Below are 13,239 nucleotides of genomic sequence, written 5' to 3'. Positions count from 1 at the left end.
GTGGAGTCTCCTTCACTGGAGACGTTCAAACCCCGCCTGGACGCGGTCCTGTGCCCCCTGCTCTGGGTGTGCCTGCTCAAGCAGGGGGTTGGGAGAGATGAACTCCAGAGGTCCCTTCCAACCCCTGCCAATCTGTGAATTGCTACACAATTTCTTTCAGTTTTCAAGCATCGTTTGAACTATTTACGCAGTAGCAGCAAAGAACAGCAGAAGATGCTAACCTAGCTTTACATTTCAATCTTAATTAAGTGCAGCACAGCTTGCACAGAGTTCAGTGAAGATACGCAAGTATTTGTTTTTTATAGAAAATGGATTTGGGAGGTTGTTCCCTAAATTCAATGCTGTTAATGCAATGTGGTATTTATATTGTACTGCAGCTTAACGAGTATTAGAGGTGAAAGATAGAAAAGGGCGAAGGAGCAATAAGTTAGAAGTGCCTACAAAACAAATAACTAGTAAGTATGCTGTTTTGTTTGGCTCATTTGTATGTATATGGCTGAATCAAGAAAACATACTTTATACGGAACAGAAGAGACCTAATGTGCTGTTTATTGACACACGCACCAAGTTGTTGGTAATAAAAACAAATGAAACAGTGTAATTAGCTTTCACGTTAACAACAGGATTTAATGGGTGTTTATCGTCCACAGGGTGGTATTTAGAAAAACTTCCCATAGATTTGCCGTGATTAAATTACCTCCTATAGTTCTGTTGGAAAAGTATGCATTTTATGCTTGCGAACAAAGAATTTCTTTACATTCCAGAGGTAATTCTTAGGAATTTTCTCTTGGCTAAAATAATGTGGAAAATCCATGAATCTCTAATGACCTGGTGGACTGACTTTTTGCATGTTACTCATAGCACAAAAGTGATTCTGTGCATTATGTGTTCTTACAACACAAGCCTAGCAGGCGGCTTTTGGCCCTCTACTTCGATCTTCTGTTTGTTGCAGGTCACAGATTTTTGTCCAGTTTGCCATGGAGCCTAGTAACTTGTGTCTGAGCGGAGTGTCTTCTGGAAAGCATCAAGGGATGGGAAAATCTGTTATTTACTTCAGTAGCTTGTTTGAGTGGTCCCTCGCATTCCCATCAGTTTGTGCCTAATTTGTCATTTGACTTTGTCTGAAGTTTTGTCTCTCAGTCCCTTGACTTTTGAATCTATCTAGTTCAAAATTTAAAAGGTTTGGATAAAAATTTAAAATTCAAGCCTGTGGCCAAATATGTATCCTCATTTTCCAGAGTGTTAAATTTATGATCTCACTATTTTGCGAAACTACATCTGTTACCACCTGTCACATTATAGTGTCTCCCTGGGAGGAAACCCACATGGTGTGTAATTCCTGTCCATTAGGTGATTTTTCCTTCAGAAAGAGGCCAGAAGCATAGAGAAACAGTGACCACTGTCCAGTATCATTTGCAAGTATCAAGCTTACTTTCTTGTCAGTCCAACTCCAGTCTTATCCTAGTCTCTGAGCTTTAGCATAATTTGGGGGTGTTTATATCTTCTCTGCTAACTGAGCAAAGAGCCTCACAGAGACAGTATGCTACCTGCACGTCCTCAGGCCAGAAGTAATCTTGCTAATTGTGACCAAGCAACGGAAGGCAACTGTTAATGGAAGGTGCAAAACGTTTAGATAATTTCATAGCTGCTGAGGTTTTTGTCATTACACAGGCTGTCTTGCTTGGGATGCTGCAATGCCAGCAAGCTCCCAGCTTCACCCTAGAGACTGGTTCAGTGCCCTTTGTGGTATTGGACCATGCCGGAGCACAGGACTCTGCCTTCTCCATGGCAGTGATGCTGCTTCAGACGCGGGCCATGGCGGAGCCTTTCCTTTTTACAGGGAAGTCTCAAATTGTTGTGTCTGTGCATCAGCTGGCCTGTTGGCTGGAAGCTGCTCTCAACATGAAGTTGTGAAGTGAAGGTGATGCTGTGGCTACACTGTTCAGGGCTGTTGCTGTATCAGGCTACAGCCTGGACACAGCTCAAACCCAGCACTTGGCTGCAAGATCATGTGGCTCTCACGCTCTACCATCCCAGCTCGGCTTTGGGACAAAGCTGGGCTTGTCTGTCTGAAAACAATCACACAAACCTACGCTCAGACAAGTGGGGTTCCTAATGACCCAGCGTGGGAATGGTGTAAGTCCAAACAAGAAAGCATAAGTTCACATTTTAGTGGTAAAAGTCTGGTCTTGATGCATCAGTAGCGCTTCTGCCTTTCATTTCAAAAGGGTTGGGGTTTATTTCGATATTCCCACCCAGCGTGGGAATGGTGTAAGTCCAAACAAGAAAGCATAAGTTCACATTTTAGTGGTAAAAGTCTGGTCTTGATGCATCAGTAGCGCTTCTGCCTTTCATTTCAAAAGGGTTGGGGTTTATTTCGATAAACTGTACTGTGCAGTGGCTTTTTGTGTAGAAGTTGTTATGTTAAAGTAACTTCAAAATTTCCGATAGCAACAATTAGTATAACTCTGATTTATTTTTTTTTAATTAGGAGCTTTGAATTTATGTCCTTTCAGAATTAAAAAAGCAAGTGAAGAAATGGTTTCAGAAGATCACTGTGCTAAATATATTACAATTATGCAAAAGTTCTGTACGTTTTTATAAATAGGCAGCATTTGCATACGTCGAATGTGAATATGCCTGACTTACCACTACTTGCATGCTGTCCCTACAGTCACCTGTCAGTTAATTCTCATGACTTCCAATTATTTTATCTGTTGATATTGGCTAATTGTCATAGTTAAGTAACAGCACCTGACACTAAACACAAATCAAGCGCATTTCAAGGATCTGCAGAGTTTTCAACACTAAAGTTATTCATTCTGGCATATGGCCCCTAACATTTATTAGCTCTGGCAGTTTCTTTTGAAGTATTTTTCTATTGCTGCTGCTCATTTAATTTTTCCTAAATTCATATAATTGGATTAAGGCTATTACTTCCAGTGATTTTTATCTCATTTAAACAATGGGTATTTTTTGTTCAGTTCTGATTAGCATTAAAAGGAGACTCATGTTTTCTGTAGCATTTGTCAACGCAAATTGATTTTATGTAATGTCTTGATTTTATATGGTAGCACAAGCAATTTATTTCTGGACATTTACTGCCTTAAAAGCTTTCCAGAATTGAGGAGAATCTGGGCTTGGGTCCTGGGAAGAGTAGAACCAAAGCATGTTAAATAGATTTCATTAGAAAGAAGGAATTATATGCAGTTCTTTCTAGCTCAACAGGTTGTTCCATTTGGTCTGACATGCTCCAGACAGAGCTTTGATCACTTTTTCTTGTTGACTGGCATAATTCTGCATTAGTGTTACTGGAGGTTTCCTGTTTACATCAGTAGGATCAGTGAAGGGGTCTGGTATATTCACTGTTAACATGAGGAAGATGTTCTTGGTGTCTTAGTAGTGAATTCTTAAATCCTTTATAAGGAGGTTGTATTCCATCCTCCATTACTTACCTGTTTTCCCAAAAAGTGGGTTTGTTCACCTGGTGTGCAAAATGCCAAACTCCACGCAGAGTGGAGGTATTTTATTCTATTCATTTTTGTGCAAAGATGGGTGCCAGGTGGTAACTCTGCAAACCTAGCGCCCAGCACTGAGAAACTACAAGGTATTTATACAGTTCAGTGTGTCAGTAACAGCCAATATTTACACCCCGCCCCAGCCGATCATTGCATAGTTTCTTTCTCACTTCATCCTAAAGGTACGGCTCCCTTCAAATTTAAACACGCATGCTCAGAGAGTAAGGGCCTTATTTGAGTAGGGGTTTTTCTGGCCTATGGGCATGATTTTTAGTATTATAATGAAGATAGTTCACCTAAAGGTCACTTAGTTTTAGTTCTTATCAACATCCCAATTAGTTATCCTCCTTGACTATATACTTTATCACCCAGCTTTTGGTGTCGTCTGACGCAGGATGTTCCCTTCTGTCAGTCTTTCAGTTCTTCAAGGATATAGTAATAAAACAAATGCTTCCCTATCTCTCAGCTCCCTTCTTTGGCCACCAAATTCTGTTTTGCCAGGCTTCACATGGTTCATTGTTATTGCTTAGTAGAAAATTCTGTTTTCTTCAGGGTATCAAACTCACCGACATTACTGTGCCATTACGGCAAAACTCCTCATGTGCCCTGTTGCATTCCTGTGGTGCAAGGTTTAAAAACAGATGGATCTCACAGGAAAGGATTTATTGAATTATCTGAGAGACGTTTCACTCACGGTTTAAAATGGGAGACCATGGCTGTTCCTTTCTTGTATCGTAATTGGTTTTTGTAACAAAATCATTTTGTCTCCTTCGCAGACAACTTCAGCAGCAGCAAGCAGAACTAGAAGTACATCAAAGAGATGGGCTGTCATCCTATGACTTATCGCAGGTGAAATTTCTCAGGTTTTTATTTTTGTGCCTCTGATCTTTTAATACATAAAGCAATGGCAGATTTCAGCAAAATTAAAAATACATTGTGACTATCCCTGAATTCCTTTTCATCAAATATGATGGAGGAAATTACCTTCCTCTGTGTATCTCAACAGGTGCCTGTTCCAAGTATACCAGCCAACGTTCATGACAGTGGAAAGTCTGTGGAAAAGCCTGATGCTATCTTCTCCCAGGAGAGAGATCCTAGATTTGCTGAGATGTTTGCTGGAATAACTGCTTGTAAGTGAATGTCTCTGATGTTTAATTTTTAATACTGTGTTAAGCTTGGTTACATGATGTGCAGCACAGCTTTGAGACAATGAAGAGAAACTGCAGCATGGCAGAGAAATTTCCAAACAGCATCAGCCTTCAGGACATCTCCTAGAATTTGCCTTTCGTTGATATTTCCCCTAAAGATGATGAGGATTAAATTCAAGGCAGGAAGGACAGGTTTTGTGTCACCAGAGCTACCTATTTTTGATTCTTTCTTCATTTCACAGCGGCACCATAAGCGTTCATAGATATTAAACATACTGAGCAGAACTTGCCATTTCTAAGTATATATTTTCTTTCTTAAACAGCAGATTTGAGTTCATCTCTGTAAAAAGGCATGGATTAAGAAAGTTACCATGTAGTCTTAAGATAGGCCTGCAGTTTATCATCAAATCACCGGCTTTTGCATTTATGCTTTCAGAGGCATATGCTGCCTTGAGGTGTAATAATGTGCTTATTTTCTGATGAGTTGAGGCATCTCCAGTCACATTACTTGTTGGTGAGTCCTTGCTCTTTTTCCCACAACTTTTGAACTTGTTGGCAAGTTCTTATGAGAGTGATAGGAGTCTCAGAAATATGTTCTTCTGTATTTTGTGAGAACTACAGTGAGGACAGAGTCCTTCCTGGGTGCCCTCACCAAAGGATTTCCTAGCCCTGTTCTAAGACGTAGCAGCCAACTTGTCAGTCAGACAGATGTAGCTGATTCAAGCTAGACCCAGCCTATGCTGCCTGTTACCCTAACAGACAGAAGTCATTTTGAAGACTGGCAGCTGAAGGGGTCATCCGAAATATATCTGTAGGAAACTAGGCTCATTAATTCCACTGCTTTTGGAAGAACTTGTTAATTGTTTATTGTTCTTAACCGTCCTCACTGAAAAAGAGAAGTTTTTACATTTGTTTTAAATAAATCAATGTGCAAGTGTCACGTAGTGCATGAAGGAAACGATCCATGGGGTTTGACTCCAGGGGTGTTGTGAGATGACCTCACTGCACTGGTTTCTTATGTCTGGCTTGGCCTTTTCAAATAGAGAAGGTGTCGTAACTGCAGGATAGACTTGATATTCTGTCCTTCTGTTGCTAGGACTTCCCTGTTATCCCTGTTCATCCTTGTCTGTCTACTCTAACAGCGAAGTCAACAGCTGAGGCCATAAAAGGGGTCCATTAGAAGGTAGCAAGACTCCAACCCTAAACACCAGAATATGTTTTTCCAAGCAAGAACATCTTGCTTTTTGGCTGCCTTATTGGCTCTCTTTCAGGCAGCTCTCAACTGTGTGGGGAGGGGTTAGGGTTAAGGGTCTAGCAAGCTGTGTTGTAGCTGGGAGGTTATGTTCTTGGAAATGCCATTTCTCTTTTCATTCTTATCAATTTACAGGCTATGCTTTTTTTGGACATTCACCCTGTCTGAATTTCTCATGGGAGCTGTGATCAAGGTCTTCTCTGAATGATAAAAAGAGGTGGTTCACAGTTAGAGATGAGATACGCTGTCCAAAATCAATATTGACAAACCTGCATGCTGCCTCCAAGACATTTGTGTTATGTTGATACCCGATCTTATTCTCTGCTACGTTCTGTAAAAATACAGGTTTGACATAGGGAGATTGTTGCCATAATTGCATGCAGTGGCCACACATAATTAAAAAAACAAAGTGGGGAGAGGAAGCCTGGCTTCACCGATTCATGCAAGTGCCCTGAAGCACAGGATGATGCGCTTCTTATGGAGATCTTCATTCTACAGGCAGAAACACTGGTCCTGCTGGGAGGAGGGCATATCATTGACCAGTGCAGTGGTGGGGTTTAGAGAGAAACAGGTCTAAGGATGCAGGTAAAACACCAGAACAAAACAGGTTTTCTGTGCTGTATAAAAGGTGAGAGCAGAGAAGTATTGCATAAAGACCTGAGTGGGAACAGCTGGGACAGATGTAGGCCAGATTCGGGGCCTAAAGAGCACTGAATGTAACTCAGGAAAGAGATTTTAAAGCTGGTTTAGCTGCTTGTGATTAGTTTAGCTGTTCCCTTTGACTTGGCCTCATCCTGCGGCACAGATCCTGGTAGCTGCCATGGCAACTCTGCTCCACTTGAGGAATTCCAGTTCATTTAGGGCACTCTTAATTTTGCTGGTGAGTTGTTCTCAAATATCTAAAGTACCCACAGGATTATGGCTCAGTCTCTTCCAACCCTGGGAGTTTGGTATCCTTGTAAATGGTGGCCTTAGAAAATGGGGCATCTCATGCAAGAATGACATTACTGCAAAAAAAGAAAAAAATCTATCCTTCTCAGAGATATCCCAACGCATTCTCAATTCTTCCTACTATATACACAATCTTCTCTAGACCTTGTCCCCATTTCTCCTTGGTTTTTTATATGAGAGCATAGGTTTGCAGCCCAGACTCAGTGTCTGTGCTGGGCAATATGTAGCCAGTGAAGAATTTCTACAAATTTCTATGTTACAAAGGAAAAGCAATGGCAGCTTGCATCAGTGGCATAGGCGCTCCTTCTGTGAGGTAATTTGAGGTGACTTTTTTCTTTGGGAAGGTGAGCTTAGATTCTTGTTAGGAACATAATGGGAGAACATCTTAGGTAACAGAGGAGAGCTGATGTGTGTTGGAGGCCTTTGGTGAGCCATACTCACAAGGTCTCTAAAACCTAGGGAAAACTGAAAAATACTTCTATTACTTGTAAGCTGAGTGGGCCTTTTGTCCAGGAGAACATCTTGTGCAATGAGTGGGAATCTGAAAAGAGCAAAGGGGAAAATGAGGAGGCAGACTTGATTTCTAGGCCTGTCAGAGGTGCATAGCAACAAATGGTTGCAAAGCCATCAGTAAGTTGCAGGGTGTTTTGTGCTTGGAGAGGTAGTAAGGGAAGATGGGGAAAGTGAATAAAGGGTGGTGGAGCAGACCTTTAAATTATTTTAAGAAAAGTAGTAGCAGTGAGGTTTCCCTGGGCTTTGGAGTAATCCAGTGCCAGCAAATTAAATTAAGGGACCAAATGGCACTGTTCACCCAATCTTGTTTCATTCAATTGGAGATTGATCTCCAGTCGCCACATTAGGAGTAGACTATAAAAGTTAATGGCATCTCCATGTGTCTGTTATTCACTACGCTAGTCTGCCTTACACCCCACTGGGATGCTTGCATCCTATTTCATGGCTCCCTCAAGCCACATAGGACAGCAAAATCTATGAGAGATGAGTGTTTTGCCTTGCCAGGTGCACAAGTCTTGCAGACACTCAGAAGCAAAGTGCCTCCAGCCACCTGTGAGATTGAAATGCAGGTAAGACAGCAGGATTACTCAGGTTTGCAGGTGTTCACCCTGAGATCTGCAGGCATGCCACCAGGCTGCCTGGGAGAGTCAGGTACTCCTCTCCAGCTTCCCTGGAGGGAAGCAAGCTGTCAGCTGGCTGGGAGGTGGGCTCTTTGGCACTGTTCCTTGGGGCATTTAACACAGCAGGGTGTGGGCCCTCAGCTGCTACCTCAGCGCAAACAGGCTTCAATAACAGCGGCGGCCCTGGGGGGCTTCTCCTGGTGCCAGAAACATACCCTCACCTGAGGCCACCCCCAGGTAGCCACAGAGGTGCACATGCATCAGACCAGGCTTTTATGTGGCATTACTCCATTCCCCTGGGCAGACTCTTCCAGAAAACGTTTGTCCCCCTTTCCAGTCTGTAGCTGAGACCCATGCACACATCACTCCCCACCTCGGCCAGAGCCACTTTATGTATCCAGTTCCCCCTCCTGCCTGCATGGTCAGGAGCAGCTTCCAGTGTGCACAGAGAAGGTCTGGGCTGCATGGCCAGAGGGCACGTACCACTGTTACGTTCCATGCAAACAATAGCATTAATGAGGTACATCCTGCAAAGAGGGTAAGAAGTAGACGCAAACCAGCTGTGCCTCTCGTTTCATACTGAATATAGCCCTTTTGCGTTATTCTTAATGTGTTCCACAGGGCTTCTTAATAAAGCTTTAAGAGGGAAAGAAAAATCCCTGCTGCGTATATACATTGCAATTCTCATTAAATAATTTTGCCTTCATTTTCTCATCCCCTAAACTTTTCTCTTTCTGTGATTTGTTTTGTTCCTTTTGTAGCAGATAAAAAAATGATGGCCTCGGCATCTACAGCAGGAAACCAGCAGCTTTACTCGCAGGGAAGCCCATTTCAGCCAGGACATTCAGGAAAGACTTTCAGGTACTGTAGTCCAGATCCTGAACGTATCAGCTTCTGTCTGATAGTGGGGGACTGTTCCCCTTCAATCTAGTGGAAACAAAACCAACCTAAGATGCAAGGGCTTTCTTTACATGAATAAAATTTGCTTTGTGTAGACTTCACTCCTACGTAATGTCTTAGCCCTTAGGCTAGGCTTACAAGCTGAAATTATTTGGATATCTCTGTTAAAAATAGTGGCTGGTAAGTAGATACTTGTTGCTGTGATGAGGTAATTGGAAAAAACCTAAGAAGCAGCAAAAATTATGAAGGGAGATAGATCTGAGAGGTGATGGGGCAGGCTCAGAGATCTGAGGAACGTTGACCAAGCTAGGAGGATGCAAAGATTTTGTTTGCATTTACAGCTGTCAGTACTTCTGTAGGGTGCCTTGAAGGGCATTAGTATGGACTCCTTATTAAAGGAACAGAGGGGTGCTTCATCCATAGTCTCTGGTGAGGGCTGGGACACAGACATGAATAGTTTTCTAAGTCAGCTTCCAAATATATGGAAGGTGGTGATCTGGCATTTTCCCGAGGCATTTTTGAGTTACTCAAAGTGCATGTTGTTGCATACCAGCTGTCAATACAGACTTGGCTAATTTGAGGTTTAAGAGTTTGCCTTCATTTCCAGTCAATTTTTGAGAGTGTGGTATCGATTATATTTACCTTAGTGCCTTTTGTATCACTGTTCTGGGACTGTCATGTGGAGTTTCATTCTCCTGCTTTGGACCAACCAAGGTTGTGAAAGTGAAGGAACAGCCATTCAGAGGCTGTCAGTTCCAGGAATTAGGAAACATCTGCAAATGATAATCGTATTGAAACCAATGTGTTCTTAAAGTTATAATTGCTAATAATCTCAGTGGGGAAAAATAAAATCCCTGTGCATGAGATTTGTCAAGTTAAAAACAAGAATAACTTGAGGAGGACATGACAGTAAATTAAAATGTCTTTTAATTGGATGTTTTATATTACTGGATGGTTGACTTGCCATCTTGGGGGTCGGTGTGTGTTTTGTTAGTTTCCTTTGTTAATTCCTGATGTTTAACTATAGCTTTTTTTCCTACTGCGGTTCTGTTACATCAAATAGTGACACATCTGCCAGCATTTCAACCCTTGATGAACTGTCTTCCTTGAATGCTCTCCAGGCTGGTCCATTCAGTTACTGAGCCTGGGCAGCTTTTAGGCACTATTTTGCAGACCTCTGGTTTCAAAGTATATGTTCCAGATACAGTCCAAGCCCTTTAGACAATGGGACTTGCCCGTCCAGCTGGGAAGGTGTTGACAGTAGGGCCAGCACTCCCCAGCAGCTGTTGTGTGCTTCTGTGTTCAGCCAGATTTAGACGGACTTTCTGGTCCATGCTTCCCTCTTTTGAGACTCTCTAGTAGCAAAAAATAAAGAAAAAAATAAAAGACACAGAAAACAAACTCTACAAAGAATTTCTAAACATACACTTTGCTTTTAGGCATCTTAAGAAAGACAGAATAATAGCTCCCGTATTGAAATGCCTGCCATGTTTGCTTCGCACTCTGGGAGGGATTTTGTCAGCCTTCTCGGAAGATTCAGATTCCTGCTTCCTCTCTGCTCATCCTTGATTACTTCTTTTCCCTGTCTGCTCTCTTCTTTCTCTGGAAGATTGTGAAAATAGACAATAGGGAAGGAATTGGAGAAAAGAGCAAGCTGTTTTAATTGATGCACAAAAGCATTTTTATATGTTGTGTCTTCATTTATATTCATTTATATATTTATATGTGACATGTAAAATAATAAATATGTATTTTTATATATGTAAAAATATATAAAAGCACATTCACAATGTGTGGTTATGTAGGTTCAGGTTTTTGAGACTTCCACGAGAATAAAATTGTGAAGTGGACCAGTCCTTCATAAAATTTTCTTATTAATTAGGAAATCTGGGAAATTTATCTGTAGTGAAATTCAGTAATTAGGAAACAGCTAATATATAAACACATTCCTTTGGAAATACTTCTTTTAAAAAAATTCCAAAGCTATTATATTAATTTAAGTTTCTGTCTTGATTATTCTTTTGCCTGGGTATATAACTGCATACTCTTCTTTAGCATCAGTTGGTGAAAAAAGGAATTAAAAGCTCAAATTTTTAATATATAACACACACTACTTCATTTGCCAGGCAGGAAACAAATAAAGAAGTACTTATAAGTATCATCTCTTTGTGCATCTTCATTTAGGATGACATTTAAGCAAATGCTTAAATACTGCTGACTATAAGCACAAATTTAAAATTAAGTAGCTGCTTGAATACTCTCTGCAAGCAGGTTTTTTAAATGCATTAAATATTAAACTAGTATGGAGCTAAGTGTTTATGTACCATATGTTAGACCAATTTTATTCTTGCAAGCCCTTTCAAAGAGATTATAGAAGCCTCATTAAAAATAATTTTGCCTTCTGTGTCTATTTGAACTGACATTTTAGAATGCCAGTATGTTTCATAGTTGTGTGATAGTTTTAAGTCATTTTTTATTAAGACAGATCGAACAATTAGTTTTAATGTGATTATCAAAATTTCCATATCTGGAATATTATTTGTGCATCGAGAATATAGCCTACAAATGAGGCACTGTTTCTGTTCCTTTAGTTCATCTGTGGTACACGTGCCTGGTGTGAACGACATCCAGTCTTCTTCATCAACCGGCCAGAATCTGACACAGATATCTCGCCAGCTTAATCAGAGTCAGGTTGCCTGGACAGGAAATCGCCCACCATTTCCGGGACAGGTATTGATTAAAGGTGTTTTATTTTCATGGTCATTAAAGATCTGCAATCTCTGTGCTTTTTTCCAAAATAATTAGTAAACCCTATTTATAATGTGATTAAATGTACTTTGCCATTATCATTTGTAGTTGGAGAAAAATCAGTTCCCCCACTGCTGATCCTTGGCAGGTTATAATAATTTGAGACAGCTGCCCCATGCATAACTGCATTTTGTTTATGACAGTGGCAGTTGCTACACTGAAATAAATCCCGGTGGAAGATCTCGGTCCTTTTATATGTGCACTGAATGAAGTATAAGAGGACCGCTTTTATGCTTTAGTATTAAGCCTGTGAATTAAATCTTTCTTGGACCACAACCATGCACCCAGCAATGTTACCCACAGTTAGCAGAGTTATCAGAAAGGGGCACATACAAATCTAGGCATGAATTCAGAGCAGAAGCTACTTAGCTGCCGGCCCGTCTGTTAGCACTGCCCAGTGTAGCTCACACTGTGTTGTGTCACGGAGGAAACAGCACATGCCTCCATCAGATGCTGTGTTAGCCCAGAAATCACCTCTTGTTCTGTATAACAATAAAAAAACCTGTTTTGAAACTCTGTTAAAGACAAATAATATGAAATAATAAGAATTAATCGTGTTTGATCTATCATTAATGCTGCTCTTAATCTCTCTTGACTTTCCATTGTTTGGCAGGCTAGAATGGCACATTGGGTGGGCAATAAATTTTTCAGTTCCTGAATTGTTTCCACAGTAATCACTGATTCTTCCCAGCCTTCAGTGTGCCATGGTTATTGTCACACCTGTTTAATAAAATTCAGTCGTAATGTTAATTTATTTTTTAAATGATATGAAGGATGCTAAAAATGACTAAAATATATTACTCATCCCACTTACTGTCCAAATTCTATCCAAGTCAGCAGAGTTTGTATGTCAGCGTAAGGAAATTGGAGTTCGTTCATCCATCGTAAAAAAAGTAAAATAGAGTAAAGCCTTGCAGAAGTTACATGTCATGCAGTCACTGTCATTGTGGAAACCGTTAGAAATGTACAATTTCTTAGCTTGGAACTGAGCTGAAGGCTTAATAGTATCTTCATCATGTTATATGCCTGTTGGGATCTGTTTTCCTCCCCCAGCTCCCCTGCATTTGTCCAAGAATCATAGAATCATTTAGGTTGGAAAAGACATTTAAGATTATTGAGTCCAACCGTAAACCTAACACTGCCAAATCCACCACTAAGCCATGTCCCTAAGCACCACATCTACATGTCTCTTAAATACCTCCAGGGATGGTGACTCAACCACTTCCCTGGGCAGCCTGTTCCAGGGGTTGATGACCATTTTGGTGAAAAAATTTTTCCTAATATCCAATCTTATCCTCCCCTGGTGCAACTTGAGGCCATTTCCTCTTGTCCTACCATTTGCTTCTTGGGAGAAGAGACCAACACCCACCCCACTACAGCCTCCTTTCAGGTAGTTGTGGAGAGCGATAAGGTCTCCCCTCAGCCTCTTCTTCTCCAGGCTAAACAACCCCAATTCCCTCAGCCGCTCCTCATCAGACTTGTTCTCCAGACCCTTCACCAGCTTTGTTGCCCTTCTCTGGACACGTTCC

At 41.1% G+C, this 13,239-nt stretch overlaps 1 protein-coding gene across 9 annotated transcripts in view; it reads left to right on the top strand.

Moving 5' to 3' along the window:
- The window catches only part of ARNT2 (aryl hydrocarbon receptor nuclear translocator 2), a 187,688-nt gene that overhangs the window by 162,301 nt on the left and 12,148 nt on the right, over positions 1–13,239 (top strand). For 8 of the 9 annotated variants that reach the window (XM_075100536.1, XM_075100534.1, XM_075100533.1 and 5 more), the window contains 4 exons: positions 4,295–4,367; positions 4,525–4,648; positions 8,764–8,863; positions 11,494–11,632. In XM_075100536.1, the coding sequence (XP_074956637.1) occupies positions 4,295–4,367; positions 4,525–4,648; positions 8,764–8,863; positions 11,494–11,632 (436 nt within the window). Of the gene's footprint in view, positions 1–4,294; positions 4,368–4,524; positions 4,649–6,053; positions 7,951–8,763; positions 8,864–11,493; positions 11,633–13,239 lie in introns of those variants that run through there. The other variant, XM_075100540.1, reaches the window with a different exon arrangement.

Source organism: Phalacrocorax aristotelis, chromosome 7, assembly GCF_949628215.1.
Source record: "Phalacrocorax aristotelis chromosome 7, bGulAri2.1, whole genome shotgun sequence".
Taxonomy (NCBI): Eukaryota; Metazoa; Chordata; class Aves; order Suliformes; family Phalacrocoracidae; genus Phalacrocorax; species Phalacrocorax aristotelis.
Note: the sequence above shows the minus strand (reverse complement) of the source record. Positions and strands in the feature narration are given on the sequence as shown.